We start from the raw sequence: 19853 nt of genomic DNA, 5'->3' as shown, positions 1-19853 counted from the left end.
TTTTCTTCGTCATTTACAATAGCTAGACGGACAATACAATTTCTAGCGCCCGTCCAACGGAAAGATGGATGTATACTTAGTAATGGGACATGTCATTGGGTATTCCGTAAACTTTTTTTTTTTCCTCATTCATCTAACAAAAGAAAAGATGTTTAAGCATCCTCGACCACAGTGGTGGACAGACCCTTGGGGTTCTTGACGTTGACAGCCTGCACGTAGGAGTAGAGCTTCTCCTTGGCGCCCTCCTCGTCGTTACGCTTGCGGGAGATGCGGACGCGGATGCGGAACGGAACGCCCTTGATGCCGGATTCCCAGACCTTCTTGTTCAGCTGGGGGTCGAGGCGGACATCCTTGGTGCCCTATTAACAGAGAAAAAAAAAAAAAAGGGATTAGTGAATTTGACTCATTTCGGCGGGTTCGTGACGGACGGGAAAGAAACTTACCATAGCCTTCTCAGCAAAGGCACGGATCTCCTTGATGGCGCGGGGAGCACGCTTCTTGAAGGTGACACCGTGCACCTATTATTTCGAAGAAGAGAGAAAAATTCAATTAGTCTTCCGTCCTGATGCCATGAAGTATGTCAAATAAATTTTTCTTTTCTTTCCCGCTGCGGCCATAGATGGACTTCATCAAACTAATTTTTCTTTTTCCCTCTTCTTTTTCTTTCCCGTTTGTGTAATATAAGGGCGGCCCGATTGCACATGGGTAACGTTCGAATCCGTCAAAGATTGCGAGTCCGGATATCGGCTTCACTTTCGACGCAATCTCGATCCATGGCCGCAGGCAGGCGAGAAAATCGAAGGAAGGGGGAAATTAATGTGATAGGATTGGTTTCAACATACTCTCTTGTGCAGGTTAATCGTGTACTCCCGCGTCACGACATCGGCGATGGCCGAGCGACCCTTCTTTCCCTTGTTCTGGTTCGACATTTCTGCGAAAAGACAAATTGGGTCAGACGCTACCCTTTCTTCTTCTCGTCCTCGAATTGTAACGAGTACTCACTGGCTGATGGTGGTCGGGTTGCTGCTGGCTGCTGGTCTGGTCAAGCTGGCAAAGTGAGGAAATTCCTGGTTGAGGTTGTTTTCAAGTGTGCGTCGCTTAGGATTGGCCCTTGTGATTGGCTGTGGAATTAGTATCACGTGACTTAGTCAATCTTCCCCTGCGCATATGATTGGTCGACCGTTTTCGGAAGTCCAAAGCGACATTGGGATTCAGATGTTGTAGTTTGACAAGATCTCCAAAAGGTGCTACAGAAATACAGTCCAGATAAAATGTACTTGTACGGGATCCTTTCTTTATCAAGGATGCTATTCATTACAACAAATCGGGCCGAGTATGTTTGGTTCGTTGCCGAAAACACTGGACAATAGTACAATGATCAACCACCTACTCCAGCTTTGCGCCTTCGCTCACGTCCGGGTAGACATCGAACCGGCGCTGTGTGGTAACGGGGATACCCTTTCGGGCGGAGTCGATCGCCTCATTGTTCAGGTCTGCGTAGACGATGTCTTCCTTTTCTTCCGTCTCGGCTAGAACCTCCGCATTAGGACCGGCTATGAAGCTGTGTCCCCAGGCGTGGTACGTAGCGGACATATCACGCGCGGGACTGCACAGCGCAACGTAGACCTGGTTATCGACGGCGCGGGCGCGGCCGAGGAGAGACCAGTGCATCGGGCCCGTGGTCAGGTTGAAAGCACCCGGGTAGACGAGCAAGAACGCGCCCTTGCGCGCCGCGACCATGGCCAACTCAGGGAAGCGCACATCGTAGCAGATCGCCAGGCCAATCTTGCCGTACTCTGGCAGATCAACAACAGTAACCTTATCGCCCGGCGAGAGAACCTCGCTCTCGCGGAAGGTGATCTTGCCGGGGATATCAATGTCAAACAGATGCGTCTTGCGATGCGTCGCGATCAGCGCGCCCGTCGGCGAGAAGACAAGCGACGTGTTGTAGTACTTGTTCGTCGACGGCTCAAGCTCGGGGATGCTGCCGCCGACCAAGTACGCCTTGGCCTCGGCAGCGAGTGACGACAACGCGTGGAACGACGGCGACTGCTCCGGCGATGGCGGCGACGGGTGGAGGGTCTCGGCGTACTTGGAGAAGTATTGTGTTCCGTATGGCGAGTTGAAACATTCGGGCAGCACGATCAGTCCAGCACCGGCCTTGGCCGCTTCGAGCACCTTAGTGCGCGCGTGGCGAAGGTTCGCCGCTTTGTCGGCGCCGGAGGCCAGCTGCACGAGGGCCAGCTTGAGCGGTCGCTTCAGAATGCCTGCCATTATGCCGGAATAGATTGGCTGGTCAGGAGATGTGGTTGGGTGGTGCGGCCATTGCGGCGATACATATATTTGTCCGCATGCTCGGAATGAATGGCGGGGTCGGAGATCCGGGACTCGCCCCGTTCTCCGGCATCAGCTTGGCCAGTTGACTTTTTACTTGGGCAGATTGAATTTATGTACTGAGATTTCGAGTTCAATCCATTCACGTAATCTATGAATCTCATGCCGGCATAGCTAATGCAGTTCCCGCAACGCCTCCGGAACCATAGACAAGAGCCCATTCTTTGTCTTGCCCTGCGGGCCTCTCTTCTGCTACTGGTTGGAAACATAGAGCACATGCCAAATGCCCGGAACCAGACAGACTTTTTCATTAAGACCACAAAATACAAAACAACATTTATGCCTCGGTCTGGACACGGCCCTTGGGGTTCGTAACCTTGACGCCGAGAGCCTTAGCCTTGGCGAGAATCTCAACACGCTTGCGTGACGACACGGCCGAAGCAATCCTGGGATCGTAGTTAGCTCCAATTCATACAGCAGAGCAGGAAGGTACATACTCAGCGGCGTAGGTGCGGTTGTGCATCAGGAGGAGCTCAACGTCCTTGGCGTTGTGCACCAGGAAGGCCTTGTGGCCGGAAGGCATCATGTGGCGGGTCTTCTTGTTGCTGCCATAGCCGATCTATCCCAAACGATCGCATTAGCTCACCAATTCGCAAAATAGCCGTATCGAAATCGTCAAGGGTATCGGAGGATTCGACGTACCGAAGGCATGGCAATGGTACCCTTGAAGCGTCGGCGGACGCGGTTATCAATACCCTTGGGCTTGCGCCATGCCTCGCCCACACGCTTGAAGCGGTCGGACTGGAATCGGATGAAGCGCTTCGTGCCTGTATGTCGCGATTGTCAGTCTCGTCCGTTTCTTGATGCCTCCGTTTCGATATGCAATCCGAATGAGAGTCGGAGAACGCTTTCGCTCGACCCAGTCGGCTTCATGAATCGCTCTCCTCCACAGGTTCGGCAATAATTTAAGGTGGCATCGAGCAAGTGGGAATAACGTACGCTTCTTCACGATCGGGACGTGCTTCTTAGCAGCAGTCATCTTTACACCCACAAATGTCAGCATACGGCCCACATTGTCGCTAGCGAGAATGAATTCAGCATATTTTCAGAGTTCACGTACCTTGATCACGCTGTGTGGTCTGTCGGGCTCAGGCGATCAAGGGTGTAAACCGTCAATTCGGATCGCTGTCAAAAAGTCGCATTTCCTGGTGGAGGAACTGGTGAGTGTGGCTAGCGCCGATTCGCTAAGCAATTTCCGGTTTGGCTTTAGGGTTTCCTCTGTTGAAGCCCTATCATGGATGACTAAGCTCTTCTCACGTGACTGCCCTTGGCATGCCAAGTCAGCCGAGGTCTCAACAAGTCTACGAGTATGTGCGCTCGCTCGTACTCGTACTCCATCCTGCAAATCTCGAGTTGTCTCAACGGAATACGAGTATCGCCATGGACGAGCTCGCATCTCATGGAATGACACGTTTTACAGGGCCAATTTGCACTGCTCAGCACAACAATTTGCATATCGGATGGTCTGACCAGTGATCACGCCCGCAATCCTGGATGACGTTGCTTGAATGACTAGGAAGGCCTACTTTTTTAGGGGTGCCCAGCTGCGAATCTCGCAAAGACGACAAGCTGACAAAACCTCATCATTCATGCTTGATGCTCGAACTCTGCTGCAAGAAGCACCAGATGGATGCCAACTTGAATGCCTGTTGAACAACAAGGAGGGGCAGTCGAAGATCATTGGGGCTGACAACCAGATGACGAGCCCGTAGAGGAGGAGCTCATTGGTAGCCCTCTGATTGATCCTACATTTACTGATTTCGGTTGAACAGATGCTCTCTGAGTTTTGGGGACATTTATGGAGTCTGTCCTGTTTCCAGAGTGCTATTGACGCTGTCCAAATTGGAAATGTGGCGGTGGTCATGAATGTAGATGACACAGCATTGCACCTCTCATGCTTTGGGTCCATTGGAACCCCTCTTCGTTGGAATGGGGCCGTTTGAAGTGTGAAACCGTCAGAACCAGCGATTAACCATGAACATAACGTTACCATTGAAATTCTTCGAACGGATTGGGCGCGAGTCGACCCTGCAAATCGTTCGTAAGCAAAGTATCAAATTTCAGAGAGCTCTTGGCGCTTCTTTTGAAGAATCCAACTACCAGGTAGGTACATAGCATAGTGAGACGAACGACGAGCTTGTACTATTCTCGGTACTCCGTACGCGGAGCTGGGCCAGCAACACGTTAGTGCTGATGAAAGCAGTTGGTGGCTTTGTGCCAGGAAGGATGAGGATTCGTACAGGGCAATGAATATCGGCCATTATTTTAGCATATTCGTACGGCAGACAGGAATAGATGAATCTAATCAGCCTGGTTGACTTGTCTACGCCTCTCTGCGGATGTCAGTGCGCGCAACCACCTCAATTGGGCAGTATTGCCTGTACTCGTCACGTGCACAGCCAGCTCAGCCCTAAGCCCCGGAAAATGGGCGAATTCGGCAATTCCGGGCCAGCCAATGCAACGCAAGATCGGGATTTAGAACTCTTTCTAGCGCATTTCCAGAATCCCGACGGCGCCTTTAGCGTCACGTCGCGTTTTGCTTAGCGCCGACCTGTTGGTTCCGGTGTGGGAGTTTCGCCCTGGGCGATCCGATTATTACATATTAACAGTGGTTACTGTATTCCTGCATCGAGTTGAGAAGCTTTTTTTTTTCTCGCTTAGCGAAGAAAGTTTCAGTATCAGTGGCACGCCGTCTCAGTCGGATCCCCGGATTCCGTCCGTCATTAGTGGGTGTAGGGGTAGGGTTTTTCCTCGGGGTGGCGGATGAATTATAAAACTGACTCAGAAGTCAATTCGGTTGGCCTCGCTTCGAGCATAGGTTAGGTTGGCTAAGTTAACTTTAGGGTTCGCCCCTGAACTTGGTTCGTGGCGTTCGCGGTGATTTGTCTTTTTTGTTTGATCGCCCTAGGGTTGATCTTCGGTCTTGGAAATCATCCGGTTTTGCTTTCTGATAAAATAGAATGGGCTCGGGGAAAAACAGCCTCGTCATTTCTCTTATATAAACCAGGCGAACGACATCTGATATCTTGAAAAGAACCCACTTGTCAAGCTGCATTTCATTTATCTTCTGCGGAATTACGGAATACATCTCAGAGTCAGATCCGCACCATGTTCGAGGACTTTTCATTCCCTTCACCCTCGTCGGCCAAAGAGGACGACGATCGGGTCATGCTCGACTCCGACGACGCCATGATTTCACCCCTCTCATCGCGGCCGTCGTCGCCCTCTCCAATGTCGAGACGGCCGGCGCATCCCCTGTCGCGTCCCCGAACACCACCATATCGCCGCCGTCCACAACCACCAACATCGAACCCGGCCAACTACGACCCGTATCATCACCGGCAAATATCCGTGACTACGCTGACGGAGAAACTGCACGCGCATAGTCTCGCGCAAAACGCAAACTTGAGGACTCACGGCGAAGCCCCGCTCTCGCCGTCGCCCTCGCCCCTGAACTCCGCGTCAGCGATGGCCTCCCCTACCGCTGAGCAGGATGAGAGCGGCGGCATTGCCTTGTTAACCCCTCCAGGGGAGTTCAATGATGAGGTTCCTCCTTCACCGCCACCGCTTCTCAGTCGAACGTCAATCCCTGCGTCCGACCCGGACTTCCTTTCGCCAGACGACGCGTTGCTGTTGTCGTCTGCCGCGAGGCATCATCGTTCTCCGCGGAACCGTCCGTCTGGCGCCCGGTGTAGCGTGCCCGCGCTGGACGCTCTTCGTCGGGAGTCTCTGTTGCTCGCGGAATCCGGTGACGCGCGCCGGCGCGCGTCAGGGTCAACTGATCCCCTGTGCCTAGAAGAATGCCACCCCAGCTCGCTCCCTGCTGACCGGTCGCCGCCGCGCCGCCGGCGGCGGCCGTCCACATCCACCATTCTTACTGCTCCCCGAGGACGGTCGCCCGAGGTCGGCACCCGCCGCAGGAGTACCTCTGCAGTGACTGCTCCTCTGTATTCCTCGACGAACCGCATCGGAAAACCCCGCACCAACAACCTGTTGCATCGGGAGCTGCATGCAAAAAAGAACGAGCAAGCCTCGCGAAAAATGAGTCTAGTTTCTGCAGCGTTGGAATTATCGATATCGGATGATGCTGCGGCGGTTTGATTTATGATGATTAGCTTTGTTTGTCTTCGATGATCTTTAGCTGTTTATTTCATTTCCGTCTGCATGTGAACGGCGTTGGTATGGGCGGACATGTGGAATTTTCATAGATTGGTGGGCGGCCTTTTTTGTTTTCTATGATACCATTCGAGTAGCTGATCATAATGGAGCGCTGTTATCGAATTTCTTTCTCGTTCCCTTCTCTGTCCATATGGGCTGGCTTCTTTGAAGTCGCATATAATTTTCGGGCACTGCAGTGGTCTAGTTCAGGGCAGATACCCGACTTGCATGCAGCACCTGGGCGATCTCCGCACAGCGGGAGCCCAGGGCCATCATCGCCCGACCGGGAGATTGAATCCGCACAGCCCGTTGATCGATGTTCATCAAAACCTGTCAGACGGAGAATCGGAATCCTTTCAATCGATTTCAAATTGCCGGTCATGATTCGACACATTGACGCGGCTCGCAACAAACTGCCGACCGCCACTATTGATATCACTCTCGAACTCCGATGCCGTACGCAAGACAACGCGGGAACCCTCTTCATAATAGTGTCCGTGATCCCGCCCCAGCCGGGTACTACTAGTAGGTGAAAGGGCCGACTTCCGCCTATCATCGCAGCCAAGACACAAGGGCCAGCGGCAGTTTAAAAGCCTTCTCCTTGCTCGTTTTTCAGACCCAGCGAGCCAATGAGAAATCTTGTCCCGAAGGGCCAGGCGCTTTGCTGGTGTGGTCGTCGGGGGGGCGGAATCGCAGCGTTCTGGCACAGAAGCTGGGGGCATAGCTGGAAGAGCCTCCACTTCCTGGTACCCACCGGCAGATCGCGGCGTCCATGGTGGTGGCGCGGGATGGTTATCCTCCTCTGCGACCGCAGAAAGAGGTTCCGGGAGAGAAGCAAGAGCAGCCTCGGCGGTTGACGACCAATGACGTGATTGTCTATTGTTGTCGTCGGGAAATGAGGACAGAGAAGAGAGCGAAAATTCCTCATCCTCTGGTATATTGATAGATTGGTGCGCAGATTCGATATTGGACACGGCCAATGAGTCCCGCGGGTTGAGGATTTCAAAGAATGTACCGTGAAAGTTCAGCAGGAAAGGCCTGTTGTCTGGCCGATCTTCTGCTGTTTCTGTGTTCGGCAAATCCGTTCTTTCCGCCGGAGCTTGATTTGGAAGAGTGTGATGGTGATCAAGCCGGGCATGGAATGAATCCTGCTCTGATCTATTAGCAAGAGAATCACAGAAGCGGAAATGGAAACTGACCATTCTGCGAGATTGGGAGGAGAAATTCCCAAGTTGCTTCATCACTGGCGAGACAACTGGCGATGCGGACGACGACGGCGGCGTCGTCATATTTGTCGTACTCCGCAGCGTCACGACAGACTGCGAAAAAGTCGACACCATCGACAACGGAGGCGGGCTTGATGGTGCCGACGAGACAGCAGAGGAACAGGTCGATGAGGGCAAATAGGGCAATCCCTCGCCGACATCCTGGCGGCGACAAATCTGATGGAGATTTGTCGTTGCGGGTTTTCTTTTCAGGCTGTGCCGTGGCAATCCCGTTGAAGACGAGGAAAACGAAAGCGAGGCTTCATCAGACAACGAAGACTCCTGGGCCAGAAACTTCCGGTATCCATGCAGCGACAAGTAGCCCGAGCTAGGGTTAGGGCCAGGGCCGAGTAGTGCCAATGGCAGATCTGGGGAGGAGGCGTTGTTGGTCCAGATGTCGTGCATGGGGATCGCCATGGTTGATCGATCCGTGGCTTGAAGGGCTGGAATCGAGACCAGGGACTTAAGCTATATAATAACATTGATCTCGCAATAAACTGTCTAGGAGAGAGAGAGACTGGAAACTTTCTCTCTTTTCTTTTCAGAATAATAATTTCCACAAACACTCAGGGTCAAATGATCCCTCAGAAACAAGAAAATCCAGGCCCCTTCTGGCATCGATCCATCCAAAGTAAAACTTGTGCCCAAGCTCCCCCCGATATGTTTCTGACATCCACGTAGATACTACCATTTATAAGTTGAAAGCAGCACCGTTCCCTTCAACTCCATCGGGTACAACTCACACATAACAAATCCACACCTCAGCGAAACACAACAGTAAACCGATAGGACCACTAACCCACTATTACTCTTAGAAAGCCAAAAAGAAATTCCGGACACCCTGCAAACAATCAACAAAACCTCAAAGCTCAGACGAAAAAGCATAGGAGTCATGAACCCATCTGAAAAAAAAAATTCCAACCCACCAATCAAACCCTAAAACCCGGCACTGACGCCCATTCCCAGCCATTCTCCCTCCAGCCAACCAGCATGCAGAACTGCAAGATCATCGATCCCGAAGACTTATTAAACCTTCTCGGCCTCCTCCATTATGGGTGGATGCGAACGGGGGTCCTCGAATCGTATCGCGTGCAGGCAGAGGATTTTGCGTCATATGCATGCAAGCACGGATAGGCTCCGGGGGCGTATGTGGGTGTGTGAGCGTGGCACAACCCAGGATGCCGGGATCGGATTTAGGGCTAGGTACTGCGTGGATAGGTTCAGGGCCAATGATTCACAAGTCACAAGGGATCTATGTGAAGATTGCTACGGTTGTGTTGATTGAATTTGTTTCGGTTGCAGAAAGTGGAGGTGAGAGATGTGGTTGGAGCGGTACACAAAGGGAAAAGGGCAGCGACTTGCCCCGACGGAACTCAGAATCCAACGGTGTGAATACTTTGAGGTTCCAGTGTGACCGGGATGTTCAACGGCTCATTCCTCCTTACTTGAACTGATGAGCACAGGTGGCCTGCAAGCAGAGCCTCAAGTCTAAAGGAAGCCAGCTGATTGGTCTGGTGCAGTACTCCATAGAGAGGATATTATGCTATGTAGAAATGTATCACGTTATATCACGTGATGTGTTATTAGTCAGCTGGCACGCCCGTTTGGTTGTCTGGCTCCCTTCCGTGCACCCCTTCCGTTTGTCCCCTTGATGCGTTCTTCGATGTCTTTTGTCCCTGCTAACCTGCCGTTCTGACTGTGAAAGAAGAGAACAGACCAAATACCGGCACAGAGTTCGAGGCATTCCTCGAATGCATCTGTGAACCAAGCTTCGTACAATCAGAATCAGCAAAACATCACATACAGAGTCCAAACACCTTGTCCATCGTCTGCTCTCGGATTAGCCGATGCGGTGGATGAGCGTCCCGTAGCCTAGCGTCAGCAGTACCCGGTGTGCAGGCCTGGAGGGCTCCGAGAAAAGGGACCAGAAGGCTCTCACAGGGGGGAGGCATGCCTCAGAGTCATTCTAATATTTGCTTCAGTTATGTACCACTTGACTGGCGGTGGAAGCACACACAGAGTCCACGGGCTTTCGGTCACCAGTTCGTCTCGAAAGTAGACGTTCGGATCTGATGATGGTCAAGACCACAAGTGGGCTTTATGTGACAAAGAACCCAACTCTAGCCCTAATCAATGTCCAGATCAAGAAATCTTACCCATCGAGTTCATCAGTTCTTGAATATCATTCATTGACCACTACCTGCATTCTGCCTTCCACGACAATCCACTATGACATGAAATAAAAAGCAATGATTGATCACTCTGTACACTGCGCAAACAATCTCAATCGCCTATGCATGATCGAAGAAATTGCCCAATTTATGTACCGTCATTCCGTCGTCACGTCGTCACTATGGGTGAAGTCGTCATGAACGGCGAAAGTTAAAAAGTCAACAAGAATAATGCATCAGGATATCTTGTTCTATAGGAAAAGAAATCAAATCGTAACAAATAAGCCCGTCTGCGCCGTGTCAATGTCTCTTGTATTTCTGCAACGAGTCAGCCTGCCGCTCAATTCAAACGGAATTAGTAACTTACGTCCTCCACTCGACGTCGGTTCGCCGGATCCAATGCATTCCCGGCTCCCAGCAGGGTTTGCCCAACCGCCTTGGTGGCCCCGATTGCCGGGCGTAGGATGACCGTCGGTGCCCGGCGGATCACCGCACGGGCGGCGCCCGCCGCGCTTCCGCTGTCGACTACCTCGCCCGGCACCGCGACGATCGCATCCCGCGCCAGCAGGAGGTCACGCTCCAGACTCTTGAAGGCGCCCCGTAAGCCTTGAACCACGCCGACTGGCTGGTCCGCGTAGTGCGAAATCTGCTTCGGCTCGTCCTCGTCCGCGGAGGAGTCGCCATCGCCAGCACCTTCGGCCGCGGCGCCATGGGATGAGTCCGCCGTGAGCAGTTCCTCCGCACCCTGCAGCACCGTCTGCGTGCCAATGGCCAGTTTCGCACCCAGCTTGACCAGCTCGTTGGTGGTCGTCTTGGCGAATGCAAAGGCCCCCTTTTGGATGCTGCGCACGATACGCCCGTCCTTCTTGTACTCGCGCATTGGGATAACTACTAGGTCCTTGAACCCACTGCCGACGTTTACCAACGACCGGATCGGTGCGATGCCTGCAAGCACCCTTGGGAGCTGATTCCGCTTCACGTCCGGCATCCAGATGTCGTTCAGTGCCTGGCCCAGCTTGTCGAAGCCAGACACCCCGTAGAGGATCACCCGCCGCAGTACCATGTCTGCTCCGTCGAGGATGAAGAAATTCATAAATTCCGTCGTCCGGCCGGACCGGAGCCCTGCGTAGTCCACGCGTTTGGGCTTGAAGTCCAGCTTGACGGGCACGGCATTGATCTCTGCCCGCTGCACAAACGGGACATCTCCTGGAGAACTAGGAACTTGCTCGTTCTCGTCTTTGAACTCAAAGAATCGGCTCAAAAAGTCCAGCGCATCCTGGTCCACGTGTAGGCGTAATGGAAGTACCGTGGCCTGTCATGTTTGTTAGATCGGAATCAATCGTCAACTATATAGGAGAAACTACCTTGAGGACAATCTCTGAAGCAGCTAGGTCTTGCACCGGCTTGACAATCAGAATCTCCAGATGCACCATGCTCGTGCCACTCTCTCGTTCTCCCGCGTCGTGCATGTATGTCGCAAACTTCTTCCATGTCGACGTGGGAATATGGTCGAAGATCTCCAGGTTGTTGACTCGTACGTCGATCGAGCTCTGCGTCTCGCCTGACCCAGGTGGAAAGACAACCACGTCGGCCGAGACCCCCTGCAGCTCAAAGGTCATTTTGTGATGCTTGCTGCGGGAGAGCCGTAGTTTCTTGCCGCGCACCGATGGCGAATTACTATGCCGCCGTGCTGTCGCGCCAGTAACGGTCGTCATGGTAGCATAACTCCCAGTCTCACTTGCTAGGTCGTCAATGTCCTTGTTGATCGCCTGGGACAGCTCTCGCGGATCGCGGTTTGCGGGAATCCCAATGTAGATGGAGTTGAAGAGAAAATCTCCGATGACGGACTCCTCCTCGTCCTCCTCGGGTGACAACCGACTCGCGGCGCGCGCACGTCTTTCCATTGCCCGAGCCTCGACATCTTTTACGGCCTTAGAAATTGCGTCGCGCGTCCGACGCCAATCATACCCATCGAACAAGTTCCAAATGATGTGCACATCGCGCACGCGCACTCTCAGTGGGCTGCTGCTGAGCTTGACATCGTTGGCCAGTTCGTACGTGTTATGCGTCGAATCCCAGCGGTGTGCCGTGCCTCCAACGGCTGACTGCTTCGCGAAATGGTCGTCACGGAAGTCCAGCTCGGTCAGGCTGGAGTCCAGCGAGATGTTGTACTCGGAATGAAAGCTATCCAGGAGATGGGCAGGCTGCGGCGACTCCGCCGCCGAACCGGCCGCGTGTTCAGGGCCTCCTGCTGCACCAGGGCCCGCGGGATAAAAATCGCTGACATATTCTAGTTCATCAGCGATGCCCCTCTCTTCGTCCTCCTCAGGGATACCGGCAAGTGCCTCATCAGAAACCGGATCCGTCGCGTAAGCGTCGCCTGTGAACGATGCGAGCATGTCATGAATGGGCATGACCTCCGTTCGATACTTGACGGCCGTGCTGGGAGGTGTTGGAGGAGCCAACCCGTTGAACAAGTTGATCAGTGTCTTTGTCGAGTCTGCACAAGTCTCCAGAATGAGAAGATCATCGCGGAGCTCCACATCTACTGACTTGTTTCCATCTTCCGTGTTATGGATCTTCACATCAGCTAGGGCAGACGACATGTAAGTCACTGGAACGTAGCCCATGTCGGCGAATGCTTGAACTTGTGGGCTATTGCCGGGGATCTTTCGCCTGGGATTGTCCGCTGCATCAATGTTTCGGACATCATCGATGATCATCAAGGTGGCCTTCTTGAGGTCAAAAACCAGCTCAGAGGGTTCCTCCTCTTGCAAGACGCTCGTAAACTTGGCATACGTCAGGACGACCAATCCCTTGGCAGGCATGTCGCGGGGATTCAGGCCGATGACACAGTCCCTAGACGCCACGGCCAGTCGGAACGGCTTGGTAGAATCTGGCCGGGAAATTTCTGAGGGAGCAGACGACGGTTGACGGTGAGGGACGGGAAGGTCTGCCAAACTCGCTACCGAGTTGGCCATGCTGACCGCAAAATCCTGAGCAGTGCTGTTCTCACCCAGTCCCAGAAAGGCCGAAAGAGTCGAAACAATATACTCGACTCGTAGGTTGTGTAGCTTGACCTTCACCGTTGGGTCAATGTCGTCGGCAATGTAGCGCGCCATGATCATCGGAAGAGACGCCTGCCCAATGCCCTGCTCACCAGGCGGCTGTAATGCCTCGCCCACAAGCTCCTCGTCTCCGTTCCTCGTCAGACCGAGACGCTTGATTTGCGCGGCAATGAGAGCGGGGAGAGTGACGTGGGCCGCTTCGAGATCCTGAGACCGGAGCTGCAGATCGCCAACGTTACTGCCAACGTGCAGCTGGCCTTCAAACTCCCTGATCAGAGCCAACGTCATGATACCGGGCCGGTCGTCATCCGGCAAGTACTTGGCGACGTTCGACAGCTTGCCGATTTCTGCGGGAAGATGCGACAGAAGCTTTAGCTCTTGTACGTCGCTGATAACCAACTTAACCGCGGCTACAGTGACGCGGATTACAGAGCCCTGGCGACGCTGCCTGAGGAGGGTATCCAGCATGATGTCGTCATCATCCCCATACTTGTCTTTGGACGGCGTGATCAGATACAAAAGACGATCGAGATCGACCTCTTTAGGGGTAAAGAGGTACTCGATCCGGACGTTGGTGAAGCTGATCTTGGCCGGCGCATCGTCTGCGTCCTCGGCCGAAAGTGGCCCGCTCAATTTGGCTTTGTCGATCTGTAGCCCAACGCCTTCGAACCTGCTGACCACTTTGACAGCCGTCGTCTTCAACCGCAGCGAGCATTTCTCGCCGACCAGATCGACTACGAGGCCGCCTAGTCTTACGTTGACTTTCCACGGAGAAGGCGCCGCCGGCGGGGTCTTTGGCCGCGCGTCTGGGACACCTGCAAAATGCACGCCACGAGATGGAGTCGAAAACCGCGGCTCATCTCCTCGCACTGTAGACATGGAGGATATCGAACTGCCAAGTTCCAGGATTGTACTCAGACCTCCAAACCAGCCCAGGAGTTCCTCCAGTCGCTGGATGTTCATATTCAAGTGCAATGGTAACGTGGATATGCTAGCCCTTGCGGAAGTAGAAGACTTGACAATGGAGAAGGACAGGTCTGCATGGGCCGGTGCCAGCACGTCTCTGACAGATTCTCGCATCTTCAAGTCCTTGTTGAATGATATGAAATCTTCCGAGGCGAATCCCAGGACAAACTTGCCCACAGTAACATTGAGCTTGAACATTTCCTCAATGACAGATAGATCAGCCTCCAGGCAGGATATCGTCGCGCGTAGAATGACACCCTGTACTGGAGCGTCATTCTGTGGACCTTGGTGCCCATGATATGGAAACCCAACCAAGTGTTCCAGGAACTTCACAGAACAATTTCCAAGGGAGAAGCGAAGGCTCTGAGATTTGCTGGCTGCCGGCGTCGTAGAGCTCTCCGGTCGTTTCTGATCGTCCTTGCTAGCAAAGGCGCCCAGCACCTTTTGGCTGACCTTAACTAGCAACCACCCAGTGGCAATGTCAAACTGCACAGAGACATCCTCGACATTGATCGCGATGGCGAGTGACAGCTTTGACGCTGGAGTTTCTGGCGCTGAAACCTCAGCCGCAAAATCGTCGACTCCCATGGAAGCCAAAGAATCAGTGCGAGATCTCCTCGGAAGGTTAGAGGACGTTGCCTTGAAGCTGTTCTCCATGAAAGATGATGCCATGCTAGCCGAGAGCCTTGGGTTGGTAGATTCCGGTCTGGGGCTTTGACGAACGGGGGACGATGGAATATCAGGTTCATTGACCTCCGTTGGCTGTTCGGTCTCTGGCACCCATACAGTAATCTTGCTAATGTCAAGAATTTTACGGGCAACCTCTGGATCGACGGACGAAGTTTCCACTGGCTGAGAGGGTGGCTTGTCTGCTGACTCCGAGGCACTGGGAGCAGCCTGCCTCGCGATGGGTGTATCAGAACGATCTAGTGGAGGAGCAGGAGGGCCATCATTGTTGGGAGTAGATGCAATGGCTGAGGTGGATGCGGATGTTGAGCCATCAGGGACAGCTGTATGGTATGACATTGCCTCTGATGTATCCCAGGATCCTGGCATAGAAGGTGTAGAGTCGCTAGAGGCATAACTCATGGCGCTCATATACATACTCTCTGCCTCCTCGTGGGAGAAAATCCGGGATTCAGAGAGCTCGCCGAAGTCATCCCCAACAGGCGACGGGCCATGATCAGGGTCATGGTCATGGTCATGGTCGCTTTGGGACGGCACGGTTGATGGCGGGGACGCGTCGGCGGTGAAGCGGGAGTAGTTGGAGAAGACTACCGGGTCGGACACGAGAAGGGCCTGGATGGCGCCCAGGGAAATCTCTCTCCCGGCGAGCCTACCTGAAGCAGCCCCCTCCTGGTCGGAAGGGCCATCAGCGACGGCGCCGACGGAGAGCTCCCGAAGCGTAAACACTGCAGCAACCTTGTCCGGCTTGTCCTCCGGTGCCCTCTTGATCGGTGCATCCTGACGAAGGTCCATTTCAACCCGAAAGGTAACGTTCGTCACTTTGACCTGCAATCTGTCCACGACGCCTTTGAGGAACGCTGCGATAAAACTGGGCAGTGACACGCCTTCGCTTCCAATACCAAGCTCTTCCTCCTCTTCGTCATCGCTGGGGCTGCTAGATGAGCGCTGCAAGTGTTGGGACTGCGATAAGATGGCCGCCTGCAACTCCGCCTTCTCCTCGCGGGGCTCGGACTCGAGGAAAGATTGTGCAAGATCGTTGGTCGTGGGGATGCCGCCGTCGTCATCGCCGGCCGTTGTGCGCGCGTGTTGGCCATGCGACCGCGATGGTGGAATATCGGTGGCGTCATCATCGGCCGATAACAGCCTGGCATGCACCTCGATCCCGTCCGCCTCGGCGACGATGCCGCTACTGTAGATATCCGCGGGGATAGTAACCCGAAGGAGAGCTATCCGGGCCCTGAGCAGTTCACATGTCGGGGGCAAATGGAGTATGGAAGCGAGTTTCTATACGCAAGCAGTTCGAGTCAGCTTAGCGTCCATCCAAGAGTAGCATCACATGAGGCGATCGCGATGTCTGCAACGCACCGGTAATTTGAGCCCGACATCGCGCAGCTCAAAGCTGCTCCGTTGGCCCCATCGAACTCCGAGGGCGTCAAGGTCCAGAGCATCTGTATCGACAAGCTCCAAGCGGGACAGCGCATATCGGAGCAGCCGCTTCTGGACAAACGATGGCAGGAAATAGTCCATCTTTCCTTTATTTTATTTTTATCGGGGACGCGACCGGAGCCGGAGCAGGCTCAAAAATGTGTTGAGGTCGACATCGGATAGGTCCCCGTGTTCGTGAAGCGATGGAGGGCTCGAGGATTGCTGGATGCGGGAATCATGTATGTACGGAATCGGAGCTTGGAGGTTAAGATGCGGGTGGAAAGGCGGGCGTCGAATCAGCGCGACTTTTTGGCCGAGAAATGAGGCCAGCTGCCCGACCGCGATACGGACAGCACAAGTCAGCGCTGGAGACGTGAAGTGGACGCGATGAGGTGGTGATGCCAGCCTTGCGCCGATGTTGGCGTTGAGCTGGTCCCATGAGCCATATACCCGAGAGTATCGGATGACTAGAGGACCTAGAATAAGACTACAAGAAACACAATGAAATCATACAAACACCCTACTATGCCCTTCAAGTCATCTTTTTTGATTTTCATGCAGTTTATTTTACATAAAAAGGATCGTACCAGCTGCAGCTTGCTATCGCGCACGCTCTACTAATTAATTCTTTGCGTCATCAACCTCACCGCCGAACTCCTGTACCACCCACTGGCAAAACGCCTCAAACTCTGTCAACCACTCCCGCAATCGCTGGGCCTTAAGACCATCACCCGCGATGCCGCTGCGGATTTCGGACTGCCACGCGCTCGTGCTCTGGTCCTCATAGCAGCTCCAGAGGATCGAGTTGTGCGCCATCACAGCCAGGCCGGACAGACCGACATTCTCCAGACCCTGCACGACCTGCCAAAAGTCGTGGGTCAAACCGTTCTGCCCATGGCCAAATACCGCGGGATCGTCATTGCACAGCGACACCGAGACCCCGCGGGACAGCAGCGACGGGAGCGGATGTTGTTTGATCGAGCCAGTCAGGCGCAGGATTTCGTTGGAGATGGGACAACACTCGATCAAGATGTTCTTGTCCTTGACCGTGTCGATGAGCAAGGGGTGCTTGAACAGGGAGAAACCATGGCCAATACGGCGCGTGCCCAACAGGATGGCGTCGAATAGATTGTGATCAGTGGAGTCGCCGTCGCCCAGGCACTCGCCGGCGTGGAAGAAAAAAGGAATCTCTACCCGTGCATCGGCGCAGAGTTTGCGGAACCAGAACAGGAGCGGGACAAGGTCGACAAGCGGCCGCCCGGCATCTTCCTGCCCGACCAGGTCGTAACCGCAAATCACGTCCGGAAAGGCCGTTTTGACGGAAATGCACTGCTTCATGCTATCTGCAATCTCGCGGTTAGACTGGAAGCGCAGTGATGTCCAGATCATGCGGGCGCCGTAAAAGCGCTTCCCTTCCGAGCTGGTCTTGAACTGCTCAATCTCGTCTTTGAAGACACGGAAGAACTCGAAATAGTCCTTCTCCGGTTCCTCCACGCCCTCACGCCGATACTCAAACGCGAAAGCCGCGCGAAAATCTACGTAGCGAATACCGTCGTTTGCCAGTTCTTCCAGCAGGCGCCGGAAACAGCGACGGAAGATGGGTTCGTAGAACACAAGCGACCCTATAACTGGGAAGCACCTGCCAAAGTACCGCCAAATGGCATCCACCCCATGATGATGCCGGTAAGCATGCTCGGCGGAAAGCGTCATGCGCCCTTTGAGCCATGCCCGAAACCCTTGCTCGCCTCCTTGGGGAAAAGTCGTTGCCGCCTTCTGAATGGGGATCAACGAAGACGGTGTATAGTCTGCCGTCCAGATGGAGCGGTTTCCACTGGACGGCTCCTTCACAGAAGTCGCGGCATACCGAAACATGAACGGAGCACGATCGAAATCCTCAGCGGTCAACAACGGCGCTGGCGCGTACATGTGGATACCTGGCGTTGAGAAAGCCAGGTCGATGAGCAAGTCCAGATCGAACATGGCCTCGAGATGGGCATGCAGCAGCGAGCCCTTGGGCATTTGGCGAACGATGCGCCAGAGCTTGGTGCTCTGCACGCGCTTCTTCGCCGTGGTGAACATCACGCCCGGGTAGAAAATCTCGTCGGCCTGGATCTGATCATCCGGGTCGACGTTGGGATCGAGGCTCCAGACCTCGCGCAGCTCTTGCTGCCGGATGCGCGACACGATGCGGCATGCCTCTGCGACCACGGGGGACATGGACTTGCGAAAGTGGGCATCTAAACGGGGGTGATTTATCAGCTACTTTTGATGGCACCTCATTCCGTCTTCAAGTTACCATGACGCTGGTTGTGCTCTAGGTCAATAAAGGCCTGACGGGAGTCCAGATATTTCTGAACTGCCGGATCGTCGAGTGGAGGGATGCCCTCCTTGTTCGCCCAGTCTGCATCGTTTGGAGGAATCATGACGGCCGTTCTAATCGTCGTTTAATCTCTCATTCAATATGTTTTATGGCCGGGCCGTCGATATTGCCATGCACCATCTATCCGCGACGAGTCAGTGCCAAATTGGTCCACTGAACCCCGCGTTGCTGCTGGTCTTGGTTCTCGTATTCTCGCGATTGAATACTTTGTTGATTCCCCGAAAAGGAACCTTAACCAACAGGTCAGCGAAACCCCAGCTGAACCTGGGGCTGAAGTCGTCGAGGTCAAGACTCGAAAAACACTGTCGGCTGTCGGCATTGGCGCCTGAGGCCTCCAAAGGGTCGGCTCTTTCCGTCACTGAATGCGGGGACGATCTCATATTCACCAATCAACCTCGAATATTAACCGGGGAAGGGGTCATTCCAGAAAGATCGAGACTTATTGGGTTTAGCGCACAAAAATGACTGAAAGCTAAACTGGAATAGGCTACGGGGCCGATAGCTTGTTTGACACCAACTGTCTTTGGACTAGCGTGGAAAAATGTTGCAGTTTCGTTTCTTGCAGAGCACGTGACCATCAAGAACTTCATACACAACCCCAGATCGGAATTTTAACCTACTTTTTTCCCAGGGCTGAACGTCTCGGATTAGCAATCAACTGGCGAAGATGTAGTCTGGATCCTATCTCGGAGGGTTCCGTGAATGTATCCAACGTACTACTCCGGCTCACTTAGATTAGTATAGGGCTTAATATGTATCCTGGAGGTGTTCGGACCATATTAGTGGCGACTCGGATGTAGGAGAACTCCGGCTGAAGCTTCAGAGTCGCACCACTCGCTTGGTCCAGTTAGGGTCGACGGATTCCTGGAACGGGAAAAAATCGACACTGGAGGAACTCGACTCCAGCAATCAGGCTTTGATAGGGCCAGGGTTACATTGTCGCTTATCGCCGATCGGCTTCAAGCAACCGTCCCATTGCGATGGTTGGATGCGTGGTTCGACACCCATCAAAGAGAAAAATATAGCGATTCGGCTCTCCACGGTTTATCGCTGTCGACCCACCGCACACTGATATCCCGGGATTTGTTTGCTGGAGAAGCAGAATTAGGGGCCGGGAGCTCATTCAAAAGACCCGGCGTCATTGGTAGAAGACCCTTATCAGGATCCTGATGGCGGCGGGTGGCCACTGTCAGATAAATTTTCCTCGATCGTAGAAACCGAGATCGCGCTGCAGGGCGTGATTAGTTCTGCGATTAGTTCCTGGGCAATGCATGGTGGAAGAGGCCGGATGCTTTAAGAAGAAAAGAGATACCCCGTCACTTCACTGTCCCCCGTCCCC

At 53.7% G+C, this 19853-nt stretch overlaps 8 protein-coding genes across 8 annotated transcripts; 1 reads left to right on the top strand and 7 right to left on the bottom strand.

Moving 5' to 3' along the window:
- Window positions 1–152: 152 nt before the first annotated feature.
- On the bottom strand, window positions 153–929 carry VTN49DRAFT_7150 (60S ribosomal protein eL31; the record flags this gene model as incomplete). Its single annotated transcript, XM_069415388.1, has 3 exons — window positions 153–359; window positions 444–518; window positions 843–929. The coding sequence occupies 3 exons, from the start codon at window positions 927–929 to the stop codon at window positions 153–155; spliced, it is 369 nt and encodes a 122-aa protein (XP_069265190.1).
- Window positions 930–1386: 457 nt separating this feature from the next.
- VTN49DRAFT_7149 (uncharacterized protein) lies at window positions 1387–2274 on the bottom strand (the record flags this gene model as incomplete). Its single annotated transcript, XM_069415386.1, has 1 exon — window positions 1387–2274. The coding sequence occupies one exon, from the start codon at window positions 2272–2274 to the stop codon at window positions 1387–1389; it is 888 nt and encodes a 295-aa protein (XP_069265189.1).
- A 397-nt stretch (window positions 2275–2671) lies between these two features.
- On the bottom strand, window positions 2672–3373 carry VTN49DRAFT_7148 (60S ribosomal protein eL32; the record flags this gene model as incomplete). Its single annotated transcript, XM_069415385.1, has 4 exons — window positions 2672–2780; window positions 2832–2953; window positions 3037–3161; window positions 3334–3373. 4 exons carry the CDS (start codon window positions 3371–3373, stop codon window positions 2672–2674), a joined length of 396 nt encoding a protein of 131 aa, XP_069265188.1.
- Window positions 3374–5502: 2129 nt separating this feature from the next.
- Window positions 5503–6495, top strand: VTN49DRAFT_7147 (uncharacterized protein; the record flags this gene model as incomplete). The annotated part of the gene is made up of 1 exon (XM_069415384.1): window positions 5503–6495. One exon carries the CDS (start codon window positions 5503–5505, stop codon window positions 6493–6495), a length of 993 nt encoding a protein of 330 aa, XP_069265187.1.
- A 413-nt stretch (window positions 6496–6908) lies between these two features.
- VTN49DRAFT_7146 (uncharacterized protein) lies at window positions 6909–8234 on the bottom strand (the record flags this gene model as incomplete). Its single annotated transcript, XM_069415383.1, has 2 exons — window positions 6909–7700; window positions 7752–8234. 2 exons carry the CDS (start codon window positions 8232–8234, stop codon window positions 6909–6911), a joined length of 1275 nt encoding a protein of 424 aa, XP_069265186.1.
- A 1170-nt stretch (window positions 8235–9404) lies between these two features.
- VTN49DRAFT_7145 (uncharacterized protein) lies at window positions 9405–9769 on the bottom strand (the record flags this gene model as incomplete). The annotated part of the gene is made up of 2 exons (XM_069415382.1): window positions 9405–9574; window positions 9622–9769. The coding sequence occupies 2 exons, from the start codon at window positions 9767–9769 to the stop codon at window positions 9405–9407; spliced, it is 318 nt and encodes a 105-aa protein (XP_069265185.1).
- Window positions 9770–10288: 519 nt separating this feature from the next.
- VTN49DRAFT_7144 (uncharacterized protein) lies at window positions 10289–16236 on the bottom strand (the record flags this gene model as incomplete). The annotated part of the gene is made up of 4 exons (XM_069415381.1): window positions 10289–10306; window positions 10356–11300; window positions 11353–15993; window positions 16075–16236. 4 exons carry the CDS (start codon window positions 16234–16236, stop codon window positions 10289–10291), a joined length of 5766 nt encoding a protein of 1921 aa, XP_069265184.1.
- A 519-nt stretch (window positions 16237–16755) lies between these two features.
- Window positions 16756–18557, bottom strand: VTN49DRAFT_7143 (uncharacterized protein; the record flags this gene model as incomplete). The annotated part of the gene is made up of 2 exons (XM_069415380.1): window positions 16756–18371; window positions 18431–18557. The coding sequence occupies 2 exons, from the start codon at window positions 18555–18557 to the stop codon at window positions 16756–16758; spliced, it is 1743 nt and encodes a 580-aa protein (XP_069265183.1).
- Between the last annotated feature and the right edge of the window lie 1296 nt (window positions 18558–19853).

This window comes from Thermomyces lanuginosus (assembly GCF_041956635.1).
Source record: "Thermomyces lanuginosus strain ATCC 200065 unplaced genomic scaffold VTN49scaffold_42, whole genome shotgun sequence".
In the NCBI taxonomy this organism is placed as follows: Eukaryota; Fungi; Ascomycota; class Eurotiomycetes; order Eurotiales; family Trichocomaceae; genus Thermomyces; species Thermomyces lanuginosus.
The sequence above is the reverse complement of the archived record's forward strand: the minus strand, read 5'-3'. Positions and strand labels throughout refer to the sequence as shown.